At 44.6% G+C, this 26,325-nt stretch overlaps 1 protein-coding gene across 1 annotated transcript; it reads left to right on the top strand.

The window, feature by feature from the left end:
* Positions 1 to 9,125: 9,125 nt before the first annotated feature.
* slc30a7 (solute carrier family 30 member 7) lies at positions 9,126 to 25,767 on the top strand. The gene is made up of 11 exons (XM_035414697.1): positions 9,126 to 9,282; positions 10,042 to 10,143; positions 12,811 to 12,924; positions 13,346 to 13,433; positions 13,550 to 13,682; positions 13,918 to 14,124; positions 14,383 to 14,427; positions 16,297 to 16,432; positions 24,255 to 24,345; positions 24,465 to 24,614; positions 24,714 to 25,767. Exons 1-11 carry the CDS (start codon positions 9,203 to 9,205, stop codon positions 24,759 to 24,761), a joined length of 1,194 nt encoding a protein of 397 aa, XP_035270588.1. The 5' UTR covers positions 9,126 to 9,202; the 3' UTR covers positions 24,762 to 25,767.
* Positions 25,768 to 26,325: the final 558 nt, after the last annotated feature.

Raw genomic sequence — 26,325 nt, 5'->3', positions numbered from 1 at the left:
TCGTTTGACCATTGATTCTTTCTGGACCTCGACTCTTGTTGAGTTCCCAGCTGAATTACAAATCCTTCCATTGGAATACTATTTTGTTATATTGCTTTATTATGTTTTATTTATTATTTTTGAAGATAACTCAGGGTGGAATTTTTCATCTCTGTTGGGGGTACGCTATTTGGATTCTTGGTCGCAACCTGCGGACTAATTATCCCGAAGCTCAGTGCTCAAAGCTGTCCTGTGCCCAGCAAGCTCTTGAAGACTAGCCAGGTTTTTAGTTTGTTTTGGACCGGTTTGGCATTTTCATTCCGATTGTCAATTTCCCACTCGTTGCCCTTACCCTGTTTCCTGTTATGGTCGGACTCTAGACTGGGCTGTAACACAGGGTTACCAAGACGTTTGCTCTGCACGTTCACGCGAGGGGAGTGCGTTGTGTCTTGGCAGAGGTCTGCGCTCTATTCAGTGCATTCTGTCCAGCCCATACCATATTTTAATGAACATTAATTATTCCACTGATGAGGGATGGTGATCTTAAGCTGAAATAACATCAAGAATGGGTTCAGGGTAAATGGCATGTAAGGTGGGCACTCGGTGTGTACAGAGTCACACAGGAAGGCATTTGAGCAAGCCTGGGATCTTGGGGGATGTTTTATCGTTACATTGAGCAGGAAATCACCTTGTGTGCGGTTGTGAGGCACTGCTTGAGATACATCTAAATAGACACCTGCAATATTTAGCTGAGAGCTAGGCAGTTCTGACACCCTGTACTGCATGGGCTGTGTGCCTCTGGCCTAATGTAATTATGAGGATGTTGACTTCAGCTGTCAAATTCACAGCTGTGCTGCTGTTGAGTTTGTAACAGTTTTAAAGGTGCTTTCTTAACACCCAATGTGAAAACTGCACAAGCTGGCAGGACATTCTCTAATAAAATTACAAGAAAGGCAGTGGAGCAAGCATGTCAGTGTTATTCCTCAGTGCCCTGCGTGGTACAAGGAACAAGCTGTACAGTGTAAGAGATGTCAGAGCTTGTGTATCTGTCAGCACGAGTAATAAATATCACTTGCTTTCTGTTTGCGTGGAACATTTCATTGAAACACTTCTCGGAATGATCTTGAGCAGGACCATGAGCCATTAAAGCTTTGCAACCTCTGACTCCCATTGATATGGTTTGACTTGAGTGTAGGAGGATGTTCTGTAGTAAGTGGGCATTGAACCTAGAGACAATAATTTTTGCTGAGCCCTGTTTTTGTGTTTTTTTTTTTTAAAAGAATGAAGGATAAGGCATTTCCTGGTCAGAGTTCTTCAAGGACCATCTCCACGTTTATGAAAGAACAAACTCAGGCTTTTTTTGAACGTTGGCCCACTGCTGAAACAAAGCAGGATTTGTGGAACTAAACCCCATGGTTAAGCAGCTGCATGTTGACCCAGGGGTCTTCAATATCATAAACAATGTCCTTTCCTTTTGTTTGGCTTACCACTCTGGCTTTATCTGAATAAGATCACTGTCAGGGTCAGCAGAATATTTTACTATCTGCAGTTGTTTTGTTTTTGTTTTTCCTTAGGTTGCAGTTTTTGATCGAGGTGCATTATTTGCTCTGTTGAAAGTATTTGGCTGTCTTTACAGCAACACTGCAGCATGTAAGGTCTAGCAATGTTTTTTCACTTGAATAGTTGATTCATTATGCAAAAGAAAAAAGTGAAGATGTTTTTCTTTTAAAATATGCCATCACTAACCAAATTTAGAATTTGCTCTTCTGCAGCTATCTGTCTTTGATCCATCACACCTCTGTGTTCATGAGACTGCGACATGGAACTCCCTGAAGTGCCCAGAGATGTTTTGACAGCTTGAGATTCTTTGCATTTGAATGACAGAGTGACATCAGTTCTGTGATCATTTGTTTGAGTGGCTGGTTGCTGTCTGACAGAGTAAGAGAAACAAACCACAACCACAGAGCACAATGATTATGAAAGGGCCTGTTTTATATCTTCTTCTGTAAGAATCTGAAATCAAATATCAGAAGAAACAATGGGAGTCAGCCCTTGCATAGTTCATTGCTTATTTACACACCAAATTTTCATTTTCTTTGAAATTCTAATAGTTTAAGAAAAACAGGAAAGCACAGCAGTCTCCTTCCCTACTGCAAAGACTGAAAACACTTTCCACCTGCTGCAGTCAGCTAGAAATGAAATGTCTCCATGAATGTGGGTTGATTTTCTGTGTGGGCGTAAATGTTTATTTTGTGAATTGGTCACTGCCTGTTTTTCAAAAATGAAGCTTTGCAGCTGGGGGTTTCCAAAGACGATGATAGTTAAGATGTTGAGGATGATGATGATGATGACGATGATAGTAATGACAATGTTTCTTGTTCTTCTTGTTCTTGTTCTTGTTCTTGTTCTTGTTGTTGTTGTTCTTCTTCTTCTTCTTCTTCTTATCAATGTCTCATATTATCAATAACATCAATAAACCTGGAGGTGTCTTGTCCATTTATAAGAGCTCAACCGAGATGAACACAAAATCTTTTTTTGTTTTAATAAAAAAATGCTTTACAGCAAAAGAAAATGTGCAAATAGTTAAGGGAGCTTACACCCTGCCAAGCCAAACCTGTGCAAACTGCTCTTGATTTCACAGAGCCATGATGATTTGCTGCTAATGCCTTGGTTTGTGCTGAACAAATTCCTGACAGAGAGTCCACATTGGTTCACATTTTCACAACCTATGACACAAGCAAATGGGTTGCATTGTTTATACAACATACTGGTCTGCTTTTCTCTCTAGAAAGTCTAAACATAAGGCCCATTCATACTTTGTATCAATATATTGTTTTTCAGTTGCTTTCTGATTTATTGTACAGTACATAAATGGGCACTTCATGAAAATGACTACTATTTATTACTACTGCACATTTTTTAAAATCTCAGAACTACGTGACAGAAAGTACATGGAAAGTTGTAATACAGAAGTATTTATTCACTTATCGAAATTAATGGTATTGAAAAAGAGGATTTGTGACTGATCCATATTTGGTCATTCTTTTCTTTTCCTTCCTGCACAGGCATAAAGTAGTATATCAAATAACAGGAACAGAAGTAATGTACATTTATTATTTGACAAAACACGTTCTAGTGCTAGGCAACATAACAGTGGGATACACGTCTTGTACCATGCCATGATTTTTTTAAAGAGAAAAACAAATTCAGAGCCAGTCACGATTTATATGACAGCTCTGAAAGGAAGCTCATTGTTATCATGATTATAAATATTCATAAAGGTATTGAATATTTCCTTTTAAGTATTTGAAGATGCAATTGTTTTTGATAATCCATTTAAGTAGACATAAAATCATGTGTACTGTTTTTTTACATACTGTACTGTATGACTGTGCACTGACAAGTCTATAAGACATCAAAAAAGTCACAGCTATCAATCTCTTACAATCATATAAATATAGTGTACTCTACCCAGCCTGACAGGCACACACATATATTTGATGTAATTGTGCATACAAATAATACTTTCATTATAAGGGTAAAACTCTAACGGTCCCCGTATATTTGTCACATCTTAGCCTGTTTCAGGCACTGGAACTCCTGAGGATTTTTTATTGTTGTTGTTTTCATATTTTGGACAACACAGCTGAAAGGAGCTGGCTCAATTATGCCATGTTGAAAAATCTACCCAGATCATTAATCCGTAAATTAGCGTACATATTTCTTAACACATTGTGTATTGAACGTCCACAGAGGAACGTTAAACAGAAAATCAGCTCAGGAATAGTCCAGGTTCATCAGTCTTAAAGAAGTTAATGGAAAAAAAAATCTGTCATCAGCATGCTGGTCAGAATGCTACTGCAGTACGTCTGGTTATCTGGGTGGTTCTTTTGGCCCAAAAAAAATTGATCTCAACCAAAAAACCCTTTCATTAGATGTCAATTAAACAGCTCTCTGTATAATTAGGACTGACACACATTGAGAGCGTCTGGGTCTGGGAAACTTGGACTGTAATCTGGGCTCCTAATTGTGCCTACACGACGAGTTTCCATGGGAACATTTCCATTTGAATGTTTTGTAAGATCCTTGTTGTGCACTCATTGATTTTGTTTACTTGAATTTATTTTTTGGTAACAGTGCTTAATATTCTGTCCACGCACAGTAGTTCCTGAGCTTTGTGTTGTTATTATCCTTGTCACCAAAAGCTTTTTGCCAAAGCTTTGTGAGCTTCTTTTCACTTTCTTTAGCCTTGTAATGGCCTCTTTTTTAAAAGCAACAATACGGAGCTTGTACAGTATTCCTGCTGTTTAAAATTAGCATGCAGAGTATGGAATACATATGCATATTATACAACTGCTTAGTTCAATTATTAACATGAAGGTTGTAGACTAATGAAAACACAAGAAAAAAATAAAGCTTTATTTGAGTTTGTGAGAGCAAAATATGCTTCGGAATTCTACCACAACGTAGCCACAGGCAATTTTAATAAGTTGGATACTTTCAAACCCTCACAGGATGCATGGCTTTGCCTGCCATTTGTGTTTTATCCTTAATATTTTCTAAATTAATTTTAAATTAAAGCTACAGGGGGGAATATATACAAACTGCTAAAACAATAGAAATAATCTTGTAGTTTATCTACATATTTCACAGTCAATTACACTGTCTGCTATTGATGGAACTGATAAAAATACCTTTGATTGATTTTCCCTGCTGTGCATGATATGTCACTGTTCAGTATTTTTGTGTGACTGGTGTAAATGAGTCGCCCTTGGTTGCTTTTTTGAAAAATATATGTAAAAAAAAAAAATTTAAATCAGTACTTTAATATAGGAATTTAATTTTCTCTCTAGATAAATCTGTAAAAATATGTCATGGATTTCCTTAAAGCAGCAAAAACAATTTTATTAAAAGAATTACAAGATCAAAACACTTAAATTAGCTAATAGGTACATCTAATAAATGTTGCTCTTAAAAAATAAGTTTTGGAATACATCAAGGTCCATTGTTCACCAGTAGTTCTGATGTGTTAGTTAAAAGGAGCATGATAAAGAAGCAAAAATGCATCTTGCAATGTTATATTTGAGTTCTTTCATGAATGCAGTGCCTTTTTCCACTTGTTACATGTCGGAAGGCTCTCACCAGAGCAAGGTTTTTCACTTTGATACTTCGGGGACATCTGCAGGCCAGAAAGGATGAGGTTCTGAGAGGCGAATATGGTATTTCACACATGGCAACATGTCTTGCATTACATTCTATTCTATAAAGGACATTTTATATATTTGTCTAATCAAAAAATCTTTTTTAAATACAAAAAACAAAACAAAAACAAAAACAGAACAAAAAACTGTCCCTTACTAAATATCTTTCACAGAGAATGCTTCGACATATAGATTTTTAAGAAATTATAATTTAAATTAAATTTAAACTGAGGTGATATGTGGTTGTGGATGTTTGTTCCACAAATACATTCCTATTTTAATTTTACATATGAACACAACAGAATGTGCACATTTTATATTATAATTACTATATAAATACACACTTATATAGATTGGTAGACATATAATATAGACCAAAATTATTTTTAAAGTAAAGTTATTTTATAAAAGTAATTTGGCCATAGGAAGACAGCCAAAGAAATAAACTCAAACACAAGGATTATTAAGTTATGTGACAGCAATAAAGATTATGTTGTCTGTCAATTCTGTCATCGCAGTAAATTTTTCCTCCTTCAGCAAGGCTCCATTGTTACCTAATGAGAAGAAATCTCTCCAGCCCATGACTATACTTATACGCTGCTGTCAGCGTGACACAGAGAAAGCGTATAATGCTGCCATCTACAGGCTTAATAATGTAAACGCAGATTAATTTCATTTATCCGTATCAGTTCTTTTGAAGAGGATCATACCTTTTTAATTAATATTAAAAGGAACGTTGTAGTTTTCCAGTTGTTGGAAGAAATGAAAGTTGGGAGAAAGTGGGACAAATTCTAAAAGTGAAAAACTGTCATCACCTACTGAGTGTCATTTCAGAAATATCTGGTGAGCCAATGTTGTTGTGTGAGTGGGTGCATGTGTGAGTGCATGCAGGTGGAGCCTTTTTGTTGTAAAGCTTTGTATTTGAATAGCAATATGCTTATCTCAACACAATGGCCAATATGAAGGGAAAATTATATGGGATTTGTATAAAACCTGAACAGGCAAACCAGATATACCAAAATATCATGCCTTCAAAACGCATTTACCCCCATTGGACTTTCTAAATTTTGTTGCAACTTTTTGACATATTTTCCCCTGAACAACACAATGAATTTAACATGTTCATGCTGCAAAAAATATTCTTAATCTACAACATTTTGGATGCTAGGCATGAAACAAATTGTCATGTATAGCGTCCATACAAAACTAGATACTAGTCCAAATCCTGGTCCCTACCTGAACATTAGCTGTTTTCCACACAACAGTGGCAACACTATTCAGTCTATTTCAACCAGAGGTGTCAAGATCTAGTACTTGAGGGCCACAGGGCCTACTGTTTTAGTGATTACTCTGAGTCATTGACGGGCTGAAGTATTTACACACCTTGGTCGCAGCTAACTTAAAGGAGAGCACAAATGACTGCAGACACCGTGGGCCTCCAGGACTTGAGTTTGACTCCTGCTGTAAACCTTCTGGAACTCTGCTTTTCCCCTTCCTATCACCTTCCATACCACTGCTCCTCTCCATGCACTGGCTTGATGCAAAATCACAACAATTGAACATGCCAATGCAAAAGATACAGGAAGAGCAAACCACACCAAGGTTCTCGCATTCCTATTCGGTGTACAGTTAAATATGGGAGTACCGTTTGCATAAGTAATTAGCCTTATTTCTCTAATACAATGGGTGGGATGTCACTCCCGTGCCACACCTACTATTAACACCTCAATGCTTTTATCTTATCATGTGTCTTGTTTTACAACTAGGATCTCTCACAGGTTTTCTGAGCTTACAACCACAATTGCACAATAGTTGTTATTACTCCAATTCAACTATAAATGTCAACAATAAACAGTATGTCACACACAAGAGTGACCATATCCCTCTTAATCGTACTGAATTCATAATATAAATGTTTAAAAATGTACATTGATGGAAAGTATTGTCTGTCAAAAATGCAGTATATATTCACTTGACAATCATGTGATTGTAGCTACCTAGCAGTTAAACTATTTAGCCACCAATCTACAGCACTGAATAATAAACAAAGGAGAACGTTGTGCAAAACCAGCTGTTGTGCTTTCACCTAAAAGCATATGTAGGCGCCAAAAGTTTTCATTTAAAAAATGACACATAGATTTAATACCTTTAAAACAGAACAAAAATAGAATCACCCAAATTCTGATTATTATTCAATCGTGACACTCTCTGGGGCGATGGCCAGGTTAAGGCACCATATTGGGAATATAGCCATGACACCAGGGAAGCCTGCATCCCTTAATGACAAGTGGCATGGATACTTTAAAGATTACAGTGTGATACGACCTTGGTTTATCATCTCATCATCAAGACATTGTCTCGTATAGCGCAGTGTCCCTGTCACTACCCTGGGAAACATATTCTCTTCTTTGTCCAGTTGTTCAAGTGGGGCGCCAATTTGAAGTGAAGAATCAAACCCAAAAACTCTCTAGTGATGCATCAGAAAATAACTTCCAGAATAAATACAATTGTGGGAATCTAGCTTTATGTGTGTATGTATGCGCGTGTGTGTGCGTGTGTGCGCACGCGTGTAGTGGGCTGGGACAAACACATATTTTTTTCTTGATTTTACCTCTATAGTCCACAATTTTAGATTTGTAATCAAACGATTCACATGTGATGAATGTGCACATTTGCACCTTTTATTTAAGGGTATATTTATACTCTTTGGTTTCACTATGTAGAAATTACAGCATGTTTTATAGTATAGAGTATCTTCTGTACAGCAGCCATCTTCAGCTCGTGCTTGTTTTGATGACTAGTTGCCTTAAGTTTTCTCTTCAACATACAAAACGCATGTTTGAAAAACTCCTTTGTTACTTTGGCAGTATGTTTGGGATCATTGTCTTCATTGTAGAATGAAGCGTCATCCAATGAGTTTGGAGGTATTTGCTCAAACTTGAGCAGATGTGATGCTTCTATATAACTGCTATGAGCAGTTACATCCTCAATGAAGACAAGTGAGCCAGTACCTGTGGCAGCCATACATGCACAAACCATGACACCCCCACCACCATGTTTCACAGATGGGGGGGGGGAGGGGGGGTCTTTAAATCTTGGGCAGTTCCTTTTCGCCACCACACTTATCTCTTGCCATCATTCTGATACAAGCAAATCTTTTGTCTCATCTGTCCACAAGACTTTTTCTCAGAACTCCACAGATGCATTTAGGCACTTCTTTGCAAATTATAACCCGACCATCCCGTTTTTGCGGCAAACTGCTGATCTGCATCTTGCAGTGTAGCCTCTGTTTGCAAAGTCTTCTGTGGACAGTAGTCACTGCCACATCCACGCCTGCCTCCTGAAGAGTCTTTCTCATATGTCAGACAGATGTTTGTGGGTTTTTCTTCATTATGGTGAGAATTTTTCAGTCATCAACTGTAGAGGTTGGCCTTCCTTGGCCCCCAAGTCCCTTTGCGATTACTGTTCACCAGTACACACCAGTGCCCTCCTTCTAATTAATAATGTTCCAACCAGTTCATTTTCATAAGCCTAAACCAGTCTCTGACTAGTTTTTTTTTTCTTATATCTCAGTCTCATAATGGCTTCCTTGACTTTCACTGCACAACTCTGGTCCTTATGTTGACAAATGTCAATAACAGACTCCAAGGGTAATCAAAATCCCCAAATTAAGACTAGATACTGAAAGCTCTCTTACACCTACACTAAGGAATCAACTGAATCCTGAGTAATCAGAAACATCTGTGAAACACCTGCAACTATTTTTATGAACCTAGGCAAATCCATCTGTGTGAATTTGTGTTACGATATCGCAACATTTCCATTTCACCGAGCCAAACAACTATGAAGAATAGCTATTAAATTAATATTCTAGTACAACATTATCTGTTATGTACCACGCAGAGCGCCCTCAGGCGACCGGAAGCATGATTGTCCCTTCCGTGTTCAATCTGAAAGATAAAATCCCTCCCAGTCCGTATTCTTCACTGGCAGGCTATCAGTGTGGGGGACTCTGTGTTACAATGTTACCATTATCCATCAAAGATGACGAATACAAGCCTACGAAATTCAACCTCCTTGCCAAGATATCTGGATGGTTTAGGTAAATTACGCTTTGTTTGTTATTTGCTTTTATTAGCTAAAATCAGCGGTATCAAATTATTTGTGTATCCGAGTTAGCAGGACTGTCTTCGGTTAGTATCGACCCTGGAGCCCCGAGGCCGTATGCGGTCATCAACGTTAGTCAAGTTAGCTTGCTTTTTATGGTTTTATGCTTGTGAAAGTTAGCTTTTAAAGACAGAACTAGTTGCCAAATAAATCATTTCCGTCTCCACACTGTCAATCGGGCCGTATGTAGTTTGTTTCGGTCCCTGTCAAGTAACCGGCAAGCTGTATCGATAGCTAGCCTATGTTCAATTGTAATATTATTCCGCTGGCTAGCTTGCTTGCTAGCTAGTGCCATTGAATGGTTAAAATCAAAAGTTATCCAGCGTTTAGTGAACCCTCAGTATCCAGTGTTAATGTTAGCTTGGCAGCTGACGTTAACTTAGATTGCAGGATTTATTTTGAATGGATGTGGTTAGCCAGCTAGCTCCTTCTGGCAGCATAATTATTTTTAAACGTTTGACAAGACTAGCTAGATAACATATGTGCGCCTGTGGTATAGCTTGTTTTTAGCCAGCTAGCTGTAACTATGTTAGCTAACTTCTTATTTTCATCTTCTTCTGGTTGGTGTTGTTAGTGCAGATGTGGGTGTTCAACGTTAGTAAGCTAGCTTGCCATGGTTTTCATGTTTAGCTGTTGGCTAGCTTGCTTGTTTTTCAGTGAAACATATTTTTATGGTGGTTTTACTTATTTTCAGATCCATTCTGTCGGACAAAACATCACGAAACCTCTTCTTTTTCCTGTGTCTGAATCTGTCCTTCGCCTTTGTTGAGCTGTTGTACGGCATATGGAGCAACAGGTAGGTAATATCTTTTAGCAAACTAGCTAGCCGCAGTGTAGAGGAAGGAGGAAAACCATAGAAACGCATCACACAATACAGGATATGCCACGTCGAACTAAACGAGGAAAGGAAGACCTTGCTTTCAGTGGCATAATTTGTTGCCACGCTAGAAGAATGATTATTATTGCGTATAGATAATGCAATTCGAAAAGCAATATTACCGCCATTTATATTTGAATACATTTGAATTGAATTGTTTGGGGGAAAATAAGGGCAGTGCGGTATGGGCAGCAGCTAGTTGAAATGTTCGCAACACCATTCTGTGCAATTGTGATTGTAGCGGCATGTTCAGACGACAGCCTTCTCGTTTTCTTCAATAATGTAAAAACAATGAACATGTAGAAAATTGTGGATTCGTCTGTTTTACGTTGCTACATAATTCTTGAATTTTGCACTGCATGCTGGACCAGGGTTCAGGTCCCGGCTCGATTATTGCCTCCAAAATCCAGTTCTTTAAACGCACGACCGGGGAAATACCCGGTAAACCTTTTGCTTTGCCCAGTTTCAGGGTGCCAGTTATGCAAAACGACGCGGAAATCACTCACGCAGCCTGATCACCTTCCCTTTCATAGTCCTCCTGGTAGACAGGGTTGTAAAGAATGTGGTCAATTATGTTCTTCTGAATTGCACAGGATACATAATTGAAATTGAATCTGAATGACATGAAATATAAATAAACGCAGAATAATTGACATTGTGGCATTCTTTTCTGGATAACAAGACATACTTTTCAAAGGGGTTTAGTACTTGCTTGTATGTAAAACCTACACTTCATATCAGTGTTCCTGGTATAAAATATTTTGCTCATAGTATCAACAGATAAAATACATTTCTGCTTTGTCAGATAATTTGGGAAACTTGGAAATGGCAAAGCACAATTTTTTTTTTTTTTTCATTGTGAGGTTTTTTTTTTTGTGAGGAGACAGATGTGTGATCTTGCTTTTTATCACTAAGTAGCTATCAGACATTTTATGGCAGTCTTGCTTTGGTTTTTTGTGATATCATAAAGCCTTTGTGGTTCAGTTTCAGCTGCTAGTTGACTGATATCCCTTGATGTCCACCCCCAACATGCCTGATCCAACATTATTTTGTTATTAGGTATTTCTCCCAGTGTGAGATATTCAGCTGGATTTTGTTGTTGGTCCTCAAAGCACAAACCTTGCAATCTTCCACGTTTTAACAAGGTGTGATCCCCCTTACCATCTCTCTCTCCATTACAATGCCACACCATCGGGTGGGACCTTCGCTTTTACACCTGTTAACTTAACACACTATTTGCCAATGCTACACCCCTATCAACAAGTTTTATTAAAAAGCGCTTGTTTTTGGATCCATCTGGAAGAAAGACACATTGGTGGATTTGTAAGGTTCTATAGTAGTCATAAAATCCAATGGAGCATTATAAAATACAGAAGTCATAGTCTAAAGTTCATGCCTGGTTGTAATTTGGCCATTGTTGAAGAAGGTTGTTTACTCCACCAGAGGGATCCTGGTCATTAGGCTATTTACACTCCGAGTTTAAAAAGTGCCACCCTGCTCTTTTGAGGGATATGTTTGTACAGTGAGTATAGACTGTGGCTGACTTACCTGCCTGTCTAGCTGCTAACTTAAAATTATGTAGCCTAATTCCTGTCACCTACGTTACTGATGTAATATGTTTACCAGTGGATTGGTGATACATCCTTTTGCGAATGTTTTTCTCATGCTTGTTCTGTCTACCACATTATTTGTGTATCTTAATCACATCCATCTCCTCAATTTGAATTTTTTGTCCAGTTAGTTGGTATATCAGCCCCCGAAGTTACCCCTTCTCCAAACTATCAAATTACTTACTTTCTTGTAAGCAGGTGCATTGGCATGAAGCAACATGTCCACTAAAGACTGCCTGTGGTTTTACAAAGTCAGATTTTTAGATTTTGTTTGTAAGTCCATTGTTAAGCACAGACAATACAATTCACATTTTACTTTTTAGTTTTACCCCATGTTTTTTGTCCACCAGTTTTGAATGTCTGCTGTTAATTGCTGCAACCTCCTTCATCAGTCTGGGAGGGTACACACTAGCATATGTGTTCTGTAAGATATGTGTAGCCAGGTCAAAGGCATCCGATAGACCTGAAGAGTCTATTGAGTGAGGGTGAAGGGAATACTCTCCCACTGTGAGTGGCAATTTAGTCAGTTGTGCTTAATTGTGTGCGACTCCCTGCCAGAGTCAACATGGGCTGCATGAGGATTTGATCGATATACCTTCAGGTGCATCCCTGCTTTCAGAATGAGCATCTCAGCTTGATGCATCACTCTGAAGTTTCACCATTTAACGGTACTGTTGGCTGTCCTGACCGGTCAAATTGGGGTGTATTGCGAACCTTTGTAAATCTCACACCGCTTTAGGCTTCTGGTTTCTCCAGTTTACACACATTTGCCTAGTCTGGCCTGGCTGCTTACAGTGGATCAAGAGGTTTAACCTGCTTCTCCAGAACTTTTGTTGTGTGTATAAGCGAGTTATGCGGAACCTTAACAAAGTGCTTTTCCCTTTAAATTTCCCGAGGCGAATCTCTGCCACTGTTTAGTGTTGATATCTCATGAAGTCTCTGTCTCTCTCTCCCTTTGTCCTCCTGTGTCTCTCAGTTTAGGGTTGATATCAGATTCCTTTCACATGTTCTTTGACTGCACGGCCCTCCTCGCGGGACTGGCAGCCTCTGTGATATCCAGGTGGCGGTCCAATGACGCCTTCTCATACGGGTAAGGGGACGTAGCAAGGCTGTGCCTTCGCTTTTAAATGAGTTTCATTCATGTGCGTGTTGCTGTTAATCATTTGACTACAGTCACCACTGTGAAATTCAGTTTTATCCTTGTTAAATTACATACCGTTTTTGTCGTTTATGAATGAAGAGCGACATATAATTGGTAAAATAATTCAAAATTTTAAGAACACCCTTTAAAATATGGGGTTAACCAGAGTGGCTACAAGTATTATGTATTATTGAGGACTTGAAGCACTATCCACATGAAGAAGGCATTGCTGTGTAAGCATATAGTCCCATACTTCAGGGGGAAAGAATGTTTTAATAGCAGAAATCCTGTCCTGGAGCGTCGAGCATTGCAGGCCTGAGCTGTTTGTTCGGACCCAGCCTCTTCTGCTCACCTGTGCTTTCTCCCACAGGTACGTGAGAGCGGAGGTGCTGGCTGGGTTTGTCAACGGCCTCTTCCTCATCTTCACTGCCTTCTTCATCTTCTCAGAAGGAGTAGAGGTAGAGGTTTTATTGTATACCTGTTATCTTTTTGCCGGCTATAAATTTTGCAGTCAATTCACTTTTAATTTTTGTTTTGCTGCTCTTTCCTTCCACCTCCTCTTTCTCGCCAATAGAGGGCGCTGGAACCTCCAGACGTTCACCACGACCGTCTGCTGCCGGTGTCCATCGCTGGGTTGCTGGTCAACCTGGTGGGCATCTTTGTGTTCCAGCACGGAGGCCATGGCCACTCGCATGGTGGGGATGAAGGTAGGGTTTGGGAACTGTGACCAGTCACCCAATAATATCTCAGCCTTTTAGTGCCTGAAACTGAATCTTCTTTAAACACTTTGACCTGTGTGATGTGGTCTATTGCTATTACGGGCATTTTGCTATTTGTTGAGCTGTGCCGTTGGAAACATTGAGTGTGCCTAATCGGTTTGGTCAGTTGGGCATACCAGCATTGTTTTATGTGGTATTTCATATTAGTGTCTCTCTTCTCTAGGACACGGTCACAGCCACTCTCTGTTCAATGGCAGTGTCGGTCATGGACACAGCCATGGCGGTCACGGTCACAGCCACGGGTCCAAACACGGCCATGACCACGGGCATGACCACGGGCATGACCACGGGCATGACCACGGGCACGACCACGGGCACGACCACGGGCATGGCGGGCACGGGCACTCGCACGACGACCTGCAGTGTCACGGTAAGGCCTGCTCTGAGTCTCACACTTACACCCCTCAGGCATCGTCGCTCTGTTACTTACTGTGCACACGTGGCTGTGGTGAAAGAGTGCTGGTGCTGCAGGTCAATGTAGTTTTGAAAAGTGCTGCTGGCTTTACCTGCTCCAGTCTTAATATTTTGGGGAAGTTGGCAGAAATGACAATGTTTATGTTGTGAGGAGCTATAAGATGATTTCAGGCATGCTTTTGTGCTGGTCATAACAGTTTTTCCTTTTTTCCAGATGATCATACACCAGGAAAAGGATCCAGCAGACAGATATTGGAAGGTAAACTCTACTTTTGTAGTACAGTTTTCCATCACCAGATGGCCTCCATGCTCTAAGTGGTCTTAACTGGGCAGTAGCATTTGCTCGGATAGCTGGAGAGGAACCTTAAAGACTTGTCAAACTAATTCCTAAAACTTCTTTCAAGTTTGTAAGGTTTTGGAGATCCTGGCATACATCTTTGAATATTATTCAATTTAAAGTCACTATTAATGACAAAAACTATGACATAAGCAGTTGGCTGTCCTCCACAGTGGAGGTCGTAGTTCATTCATACTTCATTCTAAATTGAAAAATAAAATTCAGACGGTATGTATCGGCTAGTCGGAAAACTTGCAGTTTTCTGCAGTTTTTTAAACTCGCAGTGGCAACTTTAATTTAACATCGAGTTTCTCTTCATGAAGAATCCCAGAACGTTCGAATGAGACTCAGAGGAATGCGAGTGCGGGTTCCCTCACCCTCACCCTCACCCTCGCCTCGCCAGCCAGAGCCGGGTCGACCGAACAGGTCCGCGCCAGCGCGGTGCCCGGAGCGCGGTGCCCCTGCCCGGAGGCTCTGGGAACGCTGTCCCTTTAAAGGGCTCCGCGTGGGAGTGTGGGGGCGTTGTGTGTGACCGGTGTGAAAATGAAAGGAGAGAGTGGATAGTCTCCTTCAGGCTGGCACACAGAGAGAGGGAGAGAGGGAGGGAGGGAGAGAGAGAGAGAGAGGGAGAATGGGCTCTTTGGGAGGCCTGCTCTGGGGGACAGTGACACGGAGCACGGTGGGGAGGGGGCTGAGCCCAACAGGGAGAACTGGGGGGGTGGGGGGGGAAGGGGGAGGTGACCCCCCGCCCCCCCGGCCCTTTTGTCGCCGCTCTGGAGGCCTTTCTGGAAGGCGGTGATGAATGGCGCGCGCTTGTGTGAGAGCCGCGGCGTGGGCCGTCCGCGCCTCCCCTCCGCGGAGGGCGCCCTTCTTCAGCATTCCTGCGCCGTCGTCAGAGCCCGTCCCGCACAGAGCCCGTTTGTGCCCCGCTCCGCTTCCTCCATCCCCCCCTCCTCCGCTGCCACCACCTCACCTCGTCTGTGATTCACAGGTCTGCTTTGTGTTACTGTTCCCCGCTCCACAATCGGAAAAGCCACCGCTTCGCTGACTTCACCACACTGTTATGTTTGGGGAAACTTGCGCGGCTGAGTTGTACGCGTTACTCACGCAGCTGTGAGCGGAAGCAGGGTCGCTCCCGCTGCTGTCTGTTGAGTGGGAGTGGGGGGAATGAAAGGAGCCAAGGAGAGGGCCTGGTGTGTGAAGAGGAGTGGGAGAGAGCCTGAGAGCAGCTCAGGCTGCTCTCTGCTGGACGCTGCCTGACGCATCACTTCCTCTCTTCCACGTGGGGAGTGATGTGGTGATGCTCTGTGGGGGTGTGTGTGTGTGTCTGTGTCTCTGTGTCTGTCTCTGTGTCTGTGATGCCGTCGCATAGCAGCGGTCCTGTGAACGCCGAGCCCGTTGCTATGATGTCACCCATGTGAGATGGAGTGACACCATCACATTCCGCACGGCCCTGAGGCTGGCTGTGCACCAGCGGCTTTGTGCTGTGACAGAGGCCGCTTCGCTGTGATGACTGAGCCCTGCTGCGCAGCCTGCGCACACAGCTGACGACAGCACGTAAACAGAGACCTGATGAAGTGCTTACAGAAAGCGTGCGGTATCTCTCGACAGTGTAACCCTTCAGACACGGTACAGTTGTGAAGATGTAAAATGTGTATGAATGGCACGCGTGTGGCGTTTGTGTATAAGCAGTCTTTGGTGTGACCCGCCTGACTGGCAGCTCGGGCGTGTGAGCGTGTCTGAGTGACGGGCGGCGTAACTGTGGCGATTTGCGTGGTTCCTGTGTCGCAGGGGTGTTCCTGCACATCGTGGCCGACACGCTGGGCAGCGTCGGCGTCATCATCTCCGCCCTCCTGATGCAGAAGTACGACCTGATGATCGCCGACCCCATCTGCTCCATGCTCATCTCCATCCTCATCGGAGTCAGGTGAGAGTCCCCGGGGAGCCCGGCTCCGCTCGTCATGCCTGCCGAGCGTCGCCGCTTCCGGGGGCCCCGGGCCGCTGATCGGCTGGGTCCCGGGGGGGGCCCCTTCGAGTCCCTCCCCGGCTCCACCTCTGTATCGCACACGCGTGTTTACAGCCCCGCGGGCTGGTGGCTGTCGAGGCTGAACGGATGGCATCACTCCAGAGGGGATTAATCCAGCACACATGAGGCTGGGCTGAGCCTGGGGGTCAGCTGGAACACGTGTCTTCAGTGAAAGCCTGGGGTTTGACTCTTTCCTGGGGCCTTTTCCATAGTTTACAGCAGGAAGCTGAAGCATATGGTTTTATTCTGATGGCATGTGTGTTTATTTTGAGCACAGCTTGTCGCGAAATGCCTTCACTACCAATATTTATTTGTTTATTCCTCTCAGTTGTGAAATCACGTCCATTCTGGCGCAATTTCCCTGAATGTCAAAAAGTCATAAACCGTGCTCTTGGTAATCTAAATTTCATATTTCCATTGTTTAAACGGACACTCCGGTGTGAATATTTTGGGAGAGGAGTTTATTTGGTGACGGGGAAAGGTTCTTCCTGAGCCACAGATGGATTTCATTTAATACTGGAAAGCGATCAAAGTTCCAGTTATAGAGTACAACACTACACAGATGGCTGTTCCAGTGGAAGGGTACTGCACTGTACACAGAGGGCAGTTCCAGTGGAAGGGTACTGCACTGTACACAGAGGGCAGTTCCAGTGGAAGGGGACAGCACTGTATAGAGGGCAGTTCCAGTGGAAGGGGACAGCACTGTATAGAGGGCAGTTCCAGTGGAAGGGGACAGCACTGTATAGAGGGCAGTTCCAGTGAAAGGGGACAGCACTGTATAGAGGGCAGTTCCAGTGGAAGGGGACAGCACTGTATAGAGGGCAGTTCCAGTGGAAGAGTACTGCACTGTATGGAGAGGGCAGCTCCACTGGAAGGGTACTGCACTGTATGGAGAGGGCAGCTCCACTGGAAGGTGACAGCACTGTACTGAGAGGGCAGCTGCAGTGAAAGGGGACAGCACTGTATAGAGGGCAGCTCCAGTGGAAGGTGACAGCACTGTACTGAGAGGGCAGCTGCAGTGAAAGGGGACAGCACTGTGCACAGATAGCAGTTCCAGTGGAAGGGGACAGCACTGTACGGAGAGGGCAGCTGCAGTGAAAGGGGACAGCACTGTATAGAGGGCTGTTCCAGTGGAAGGGGACAGCACTGTATAGAGGGCAGTTCCAGTGGAAGGGGACAGCACTGTATAGAGGGCAGCTCCAGTGGAAGGGGACAGCACTGTATAGAGGGCAGTTCCAGTGGAAGGGGACAGCACTGTACGAAGAGGGCAGCTCCAGTGGAAGGTGACAGCACTGTACGGAGAGCACTGAATCACAGTAAAGAAGGAGCAGAAGGCCCCTTTATTGAAACGCAGTAGCTGAAAAGCCTCCTGTGTAATCTCTCTCTCTCTCCCCCTCTGCGTTCCGGGCCTTTCTTATTGCCGCTGGAATGCGGCTGTGATCTGTGGCTGCTCCTTTTAACGTGCGCGCACAAAGGCATCCTTCACCACGGCTCTGCCCCTCTTTATCAGGAGACCCCTTTTTGTTCCCCCAAAACCGTCTCTCCCAGGCCTGCCTCTGCTGTCTGGAAATGCACCGAAATGATTGGTTTACAGTATTGAGAAAAAAAAGAAGCTTTTTCTCATGATGCAGTGCAGGGGCCTAAGGAGAGGTGAACTTCAGTACAGGTGCTGTTTACGAAGAGGGCTGAAGAAGGGAAGCCGTGTCTTTAATCGAGCTCCCACAGCACCAGCAAGCACGGCTCCAGACCACGCGAAATAATGCAGATAATCAGAGGCAGAAAACACGAACGAAGTTTGCTTTCACTTTTGAATTTTACACGCACCTTAACGAACGGCTGTTGTTTATTATGTTTTTGTAAAAGACGCGCAGGGACAATGTTTTGCCTCTGTCAGATTGTTCAGCTTGCAGAAAATAATGGCAGAGAGAGTCACGCAGGGATTTGAAAACATTTCCCGTTTGTGGTTATTTTGCTGGCGCTCCACCCAGGCACGTTAACCGTTTCAGAGACGCGTTTTCCATTCGCCCCTGGCCTTGCTCTGCCGTGCCTCTCCATTTCATTACGCTCCCCGTGCTGTTTACCTTGGGTCTGTGTCCGCTCGCATGTGCGTTCTGACATCTTTACGTTCGGTCTTAGATTACTGAAACGATTCTGGCACAGGCCGTGCCCTTTTAGAAAAGCGTGAAGGTTTTAAAGCCGTCATTTTTAGAAGGTGCTTTACAGCCTGTGAAAATATTGCCGCTGGTCTCCCTCTGTGGGATGTGCAGGCTTCGGTTGTACAGAGCCAGGCTACGGATCTGCCTGTGGGATTTCAGGATCGTATAGCAGCAGCGCAGGAGCGTTTGAAGGATTCTCACATACCTGCTAAAGTGTGGAGATGCCGGGGGATTGACCCTGGGGATTCCCGGAGGTGTAGGGCGGAGGGGGGTGGGTGGATGGGTGGATGAAAGGAGAGCGATCTGGCCGGTCGGAGAGACGGTCTCCGCTGCGTCCTCAGCCCCCGGCCCCAGCTGGGAGATTGATGGCACCGCAGAATGTTTTTGTTTTGCTTTCTCGACATTGACCGCGGCGAGGGGGGGGGTCAGAGGACGGCTCGAACAGGACCCGCCGTTCCCCTGGCGCCGAGGCCGGGCGGAGACGGAGCCGCGGCGACCTTCCGCTGGGGGGCGTTCCGACACGCCGCTCCCGGGACCACGAGCACGCGTGAACGAGCGCCACAGGGCGGGGGCGCTGAACGGCGAACGGAGGCGGGGACCAGTTTGGCTCCGCCGGCTGTGATTAGAGAGCGGAGCTGCGGTCGGGCCCCTGGGGCCCTGGGTTCAGGGGGGGGAGTGGGTAGTGGGGGGCGGGGGGGGGGGCTGCGGGTTCACATCCCACGTGGATCCCCCCGCCGCTCTCCAGCGGTGTGCGGCTGCAGGGGTATGAAAGGCTTCCAGGAATGGGTAATGGCTTCGGGTTGCGAGCGCAGGGCCTGATGAATGAGCGGAGTTACGCGCGTTTAGCATAAATTAGCGTCGCGGTCAGCGGAGGCGCGGCGCTAATCGGGCTCTTTGAAACCGCCCAGTAATTAGGAATCTGCATGCAGAACGGGCGGCTCGGCCAGAAGCGGAGGACCGGCTTAGCGTTCCTTCTGAAAGGGGGCTGCCATTTCCCTGCAAAAAGTGCTACTCCAATTAGCGGCGCTCAGGTTTCTGAAAGGTGGTGCTCATATCCCATGTTTGACAAAATACGTCTGCCAGCTTTAGGCCTTTGCCGATAGGTTTGTTTTCTTTCGCGAGCGGCACAAAAACATTTCCTGACAGTTGCACCCCCCTATTTTCCGCAGTGTTTTAAGTGTGGGAAGTAAGCGATCAATGAAAGAGGCTGTGGAGTATTAAGGGGATTTGTGTAGCCTGTAACGATCCTGCTCTTGAGTCGTCTCATAACCAGTTCTTTAAAAAAGGGTCTGCATATTGTAAGCAAGTCTGTATCATTTGTTAACAAGGTATATTTGGCTCCATTTTAAGCCCTGATAGAGAGAAGCTGATGTCTGACCTGCATGAAGGTGTTCAACCTGCTAATAATAGTAGCTAATCTCTGGACAAATCAGTGTTTTGGACTGTGATTACAAACTTGGTTTGAAAAAAAAGGAAGATTATAAAAGTCTTTACAGTCGATATTCTTTTTCTATGTGTAGAAATATTAGTCTGCGCGTTGAGGTGAAAGTGTGCTATTTTGAGAAGAAAGAATAGTTTAAAAAGGTGTGAATGCTTTCTGCCCTAGACATGCCCGGTTTTGACTGTCTGTTTATACTGCTTTATTGTTTTTCCGAACAGATCTTTTTTCATGTAGAGCATATTCTTTTCAGTTGGTTCTTCTGTTTTCTTTGTAGTTAAGCATAACATACAATAATACTATGTGTTCACATGTGCTTTTGCAATCTTTGGAACATCTGAAGACTTTGTTTGTCTTTGTAGCGGTGCATTGATTTGGCTGTAATGAGACCGTTATCCCACATGGTGTTTATTGCTGCTGGCTTCCATTTCACTAATAGCAGGTTGCAGAGTTAGCGTCTCGAGCGTTTCGGTTTGCACGTGCTCATTTCCACCAGTGCCGCTTTCAGGGCTGCTTTTCTGACCCCCCCCCCACATTAAAACCGCTGGCTCAGCTTTGCAGATCTGGTAGAGTCTGGGTTCTGCTGTAATTACAATAGACACGACGGGCCAAATGCCACGGCCTTCCCCTCCTCCCTCGCCTGAGATCCTGACCAAACCTGACCAAACCTGACCAGATTCTCCACTTTTCTTTTCCAGGAGGGAAAGGGTTAGTTTTTTTTTTTTTTTTTTTTTTTTTTTGGAAGGGAGAGTTTTGAGAGTCTAATTTAGCCTTTTAGCCCTTTTGAGCCTGGAAAGCCTGGCATGTGTTGGAGCTGAGTGCAGTGGTAAAAGCAGGTCAGGGACTCTGGAATGTGGGTTCACGGACAGCATTTCCATGACTTACTGTAGTCTCGTTTCCAGCACAAGGACTGCAGACATTCTTGGTGTACAGACGGGCTGCCAGCAACTCATTTAGGGCGCTTTTGTGGTGGAAATGTGATTTAGAATAATTTCCCCATGTAATAGGAGATGTCTTTAAGTCAGTCTTTTATTAATAAGATGGTAGGAGTAAAACCATTTTCCGTTTACTGGGTTGTGTGTGTCATCCTTTTTTTTTTTAAGCTGCACTCTGTGAGGCTCACTGTGTAAGTGATGTTCAGCAGGATTGTGTAATTCACTCTGTTCTGTGTTGGATGCAGAGGGTGTTCAGAGAGAACTGCAGTTGCAGTACTGTTTGCGGTCCCCTCATTGCCCCGTGTTCAGCAGTGTTCCCTACACGGCATGTTCGTTTCCCCCCGTAAAGAGGCTTTGGTGCAGCACAGCCAGCAAGGTGCTGTGCAGTGAATATCAGCAGGGAGGTCTTCAGGCTGGAAAAGGCCTTTCTCGCTGCTTATGCCTAGGTTGTTTCAGCCTGATGCTTTTGACACTGTAGAACTGGCATTACCATCTTGAGAATTTCCTGGCTGATACGCAGTGCATATTCTGAATTTGGGCCCAGGGGTGGGGGGGGGGATGGGGTGGGCAAGGGGGGTGGGGGGTTGGGGGGGTAGGGGGTGGTGTGGAAGTTGGTGAATTTCACCGGGTGGACTAGTAGTACATTTATTGTTACTTACACTAATGGAATCGGCACAGTTGCGTTGAAGGCCTGGGGATATTGGAACAAGTGAAGTCAATAGGAAACCGAGCAACCGGAATGCACTGAGAGCCAGTAATTTAATGGAGCAGGAATGAAGGAGGGAATTTTCAGACTACTGCGAAAACAATGCAGTGAGAAAAGCATTGTGTCATAACCCACCCTTGCCTTTCGTTTTAACATTGGCTTTTTCCTCTCGACTCTGTTTTGTTGCCGCTGGTAGCGGGCACGCGAGGCCAGGCCGGTGGGCTCCGGCGGAGCCGATGGGAGGTGTGGGAGCCCCACGGCGGCGTTGGCGGTGTCTGCGCTGGGGCCTCCCCCTCCGGCTCCGCACAGGAAGCGCGGGAACAATGGGCTGATGTCAGAGCCTGGTGGGGCCCTCTCGCCGCGCCTTCCTGTCCCCCCCCCCCCCCCCCACCGCCCCCCATTCTCAAACGGCGGAGCGGAGAGCCAGTCAGGAGGGCCCTGCCCGCACAGGCCCACGGAGGGCCCGCCACACACCCTCTGCGGCTCCGCACGCTGGCCGGGAAACACGCTCAACCCAGCACTCCCTCCATTTCAGAGAGGGTTTAAGCAACTCAGTACTATGATTTCTTAAAACTATTTTGCACCTCATCAGTGCTTTTTACAGTTGATCATATTTTCAGACCCCTGAAATTCAGATTGATTATATAGTACATGTCCTTGTGTTGAAAATGATATGGTTTATGAGGATTCGGTGTAGGTTTCCGTCTGGTCAGTGGCAAACTGGCTGTGGTATTACCACACCGTATCAGAGCGGGGAGTGAGGGGGTTATTAGGCAAAACGCTTGCGTGTGCTGGATTCTGCATGCCTTTACGCGTGCTGCCTCACCAGAAGGTCTTGCTGGAAAGAAGTGCTGAGTGACCAGGAAGTCTATGCGCATACCCCAAAAACAGATGTTGGGGCAATTGGGGAAGTGTGCTGCGTGGCACGAGTCTCATGAGACCGAATGAATCAAGTGACATTAAATCTGGAGAAAAACAAACATTTGACCCATCTAAGTGCTAAAAGAACAGTCCATAAAAATACAGTCCTGGTCATAAAGAGGTATTCACAATATAGGCATCACACTAATTACAAATTGATTTTTTTGTTTAATTACTTAAGCAGTTGAAAAGGTGATCAGTATCAGTTTCTGAAATACTCAAACCAGCCCGTCTGGCACCAACAACCATGCCACGTTCAAAGTCACTTAAATCACCTTTCTTCCCCATTCTGAAGCTTGGTTTGAACTTCAGCAGATCGTCTTGACCATGTCTACATGCCTAAATGCATTGAGTTGCTGCCACGTGATTGTCTGATTAGATATTTGTGTTAACGAGCAGTTGAACAGGTGTACCTAATGAAGTGGCTGGTGAGTGTATTTATGAGGTAATGGCTCATTAAACCACGGGGTCTGTATTTTGCTCTTGCTAGGTTTAGAGATGGCTCATTGTGACTTAGGCGTGACTTGGTGTTTTTGGGTGTCCCTGACTCATTTTCAGCAGAGCAGGGCAGCTTGCCAGCTTTCCTTCCTGTGCAGTCTGATATCACAGTGACTCTGCAGTAATTTAGGGTGATGCGGTCACCTCAGACGAAGGGACAAAGTTATAAGAACAATGATTTCTTTGTGCTGGTAACGCAGGAAAGGTTAGGGGAAAGCGTGTCTTCGTCGGCAAGGACATAGTGCAGTTTTGGGGTTGCAGGGAAGAGGGGGGGGGGGTGCTTGGGGGTGGGTCTGGGGGCGATGAATACGGACAGGCGCCAAGCCCTGTAACCATCTAATGGCTTCCATATGTGGCAGTGGTCTGCATGCGGCTTTGGAAGAAGGCTGAGAACGTCACCAGTCTGGCAGAATGTGACATGGTAGGGCTGGGCGGGGCTCTCCTCAGCAGCAGCCGAAATAGTTTGCCGGTGAGGAGAGAGCCGGGCTCTGTGCCGCTTGCATGGCACTGTCCGGCCCGCCTGTCATCGATCCCTCCGTCCTATCTGCTGCTGTTCTCTGAGTCACCTCTGTGACCTCACAGTTAGAGGGTGGGGTAAGAGGGAGGATGTCCAGCCCTCTCAATGGTCACCCTAGCCCATGGAATTCTGCGTCTTTAGAACAACATAACTCTACTTCTCATATACAGCTACAGGATTTCATAAAATTTTTGTCTGAAGTTAAACAAGCTGCTATATTACATTTTTTAAAAATCAGCCATATAACTTTACACCACTGACCTTGGTTTCTTCCTTTTTATAATTCATGCTTGACAATTTCCAGGACCAGAGATTCCTGCTAATTTCAGAGTTATGTGGTCCCTATTTTATTTGGCAGCATCAGTTTTAATTACAATGGGTCTCAGCTGTGAATGACCTCTGAACTCTGACCTCAGATGGCGTAAGAGTTGTGCAGTGCTGCTGTGCACCTTCCTCAACACCTTGCTGTAGACACAGGCTGCCAGAGGTCTCAGGGGAACTGCAAATTAGTGCCACTGACCTCCGTCCTGTTCTCACCCTCCTCTGCTGCAGTGTGGTTCCTTTACTGAGGGAGTCCATTGGAATTCTGATGCAGCGGACTCCTCCCACGCTTGACCAGGCCCTTCCAGAGTGTTACCAGAGGGTAAGCGTCATTATCTACCGTTCACTACACTGTCCACTACCACCAGTCTTTTGCATGCTAACGGCTCTTTACAGTTATGAGAGGTTTGCTTCACTGTGTGTGTGTGTGTGCTTTTGCAGGTACAGCAGTTGCAGGGTGTGTATAACCTGCAGGAGCCCCACTTCTGGACGCTGTGCACGGACGTCTACATCGGAACACTCAAACTGCTGGTTGCCCCGGATGCCGACGCCCGCTGGATCCTGAGCCAAACGCACAATATTTTCACACAGGTGCAGAAGTTAACAGAAGCCTCATGGGAATATTGCGTGTAAATGACATCTGGCTAGCCAGACGGTGACGCTAACTGTTTGTCCTCTGGTTATCTCCAGGTTGGGGTCCGGCAGCTCTACGTTCAGATAGATGTCGCAGCGATGTAGCGTCTGGACTCTTCTCTCTCTGGGCATCCTGGGACCAAAGCCTTCTGTGCTGCTGTGGGGGGAGCCTCTGCTAACCCCAAACCGCTCTAACTCCCGAATCTGGGACCAAGATGGTAGCAGCTACTCAACTCTCTCACCAGGAAGTAAAATGGAAACAAAAAAAGGAAAGGAACTTGCCAGTAATGTGACGTTTATGGAAATCAAGGTGAACCTTCTCACCAGTTGCCAAAACTGCTCCTCCCCCCGGACGATCATGGATATTATTTTTTGTCATCTTTTTTATTTTTATAAATATTGTGAATACTTTTCTCCTCCCTGCCATCAAGGTTTTAAAGTCGTTCCCTGGAGTCAATGTGGACACACTGGGCAGTTACTGAAATCCTAAAAGAGTCATCAGCTCAGTCTCTTTCATTTTATGTCAGCCTACGATACCATCGTGCAAAAACCGTAAGGGAATAAATTCTAATTGGCTGTGTTATTGCACTTTGTGGACTTCTTGAGCCAAATAGTATTTCTTGGTTTCCAAAGTGCCTTTTAAATAAATCATGGACAATCACTGATTTACCTATGTGTGTCAGTACGGAGTCCATCTGTAGATGTTACGAGCTGGACAGGAGCCCTCCTGGAGCCTAGTATGAATTATCCAGAAGAATGAAGCCTTCGGGCCTATGTTTCAGCTTTCCAAAGTGAGGTTTCATCTAAAGACCCAAAAACATGAGGCTGTTTTTCCAGATGTATGGAACGTTGCAAGAAATCCACTTGACCATTCTAAAATTCTAACATATTCCCTGGACTGCACACCGGCGTGATCGAACCTTCCACAGTGATAAACTGTCTGTCTGTTTTTCACCGGCTCAACAGAGCGGATGGCGAAAACAGACGCGTAAGGAAAGCAGGTCCATGATTTCATTGCCCCGTTTCATCTTAATTTTTATTTAACGAGCGAAGTTCGCAGTTGGCCAGTTGTATTTTTTGCAATGTAATAAACGATTATCTGCACTTTTAACGTCAGTTCTTGTCGTTTTTAATTGATGTGTAGAGGAAAGAGTTGCGGTGATCCCTTCCCTTTATGTGAGACCGAGGCCTTGTGAATAGAGCTACATATGCTTTTCCCATTTTTAGCACTTATTTCCTGGTTTTTCTATGTGCATTTTAGTTCTTATTTTTCCAGGGTGACATAACCCCACACCCAGGGGTACTGGAGCGCATGAGTAAGGCTTTGAGGCAGTATGGGCAGTCAACACTTGCTTCAGCTCTGCACAGATGTCATTCTGACCTCAGTTCTCCCTATTAATTCAATGTCGATCCCAGATGCAAGTCCCTGGCAAAATTTTGAACCGAATCTTTTAAAAAAATTATATACGAGCTCAACCGTATCAATAATGGGACAGAAATGCGACTGCATCATTTACATTCCTGTGTCCCAACGTATTATGAAACCACAGGAAAATGGAACCAAAAAACAAGCTATTAGCTCGGACCCACTAGTCATTTTGCAAATATTCGACCTCAAACCCGCTCAGCGAAGTTCCTCCCCAAAAGTAACTTTTTTTAAACCCGCGAT

Source organism: Anguilla anguilla, chromosome 4, assembly GCF_013347855.1.
Source record: "Anguilla anguilla isolate fAngAng1 chromosome 4, fAngAng1.pri, whole genome shotgun sequence".
Lineage (NCBI taxonomy): Eukaryota > Metazoa > Chordata > Actinopteri > Anguilliformes > Anguillidae > Anguilla > Anguilla anguilla.
Note: the sequence above shows the minus strand (reverse complement) of the source record. Positions and strands in the feature narration are given on the sequence as shown.

Coding starts and splice junctions, on each gene's coding strand:
- slc30a7 (XM_035414697.1), top strand. CDS start 9,203: ATGTTACCATTATCCATCAAAGATGACGAATACAAGCCTACGAAATTC. Junction 14,428..16,296: donor CAGCAGACAGATATTGGAAG/GTAAACTCTACT, acceptor CCTGTGTCGCAG/GGGTGTTCCTGCACATCGTG. Junction 24,346..24,464: donor TTCCAGAGTGTTACCAGAGG/GTAAGCGTCATT, acceptor GTGCTTTTGCAG/GTACAGCAGTTGCAGGGTGT.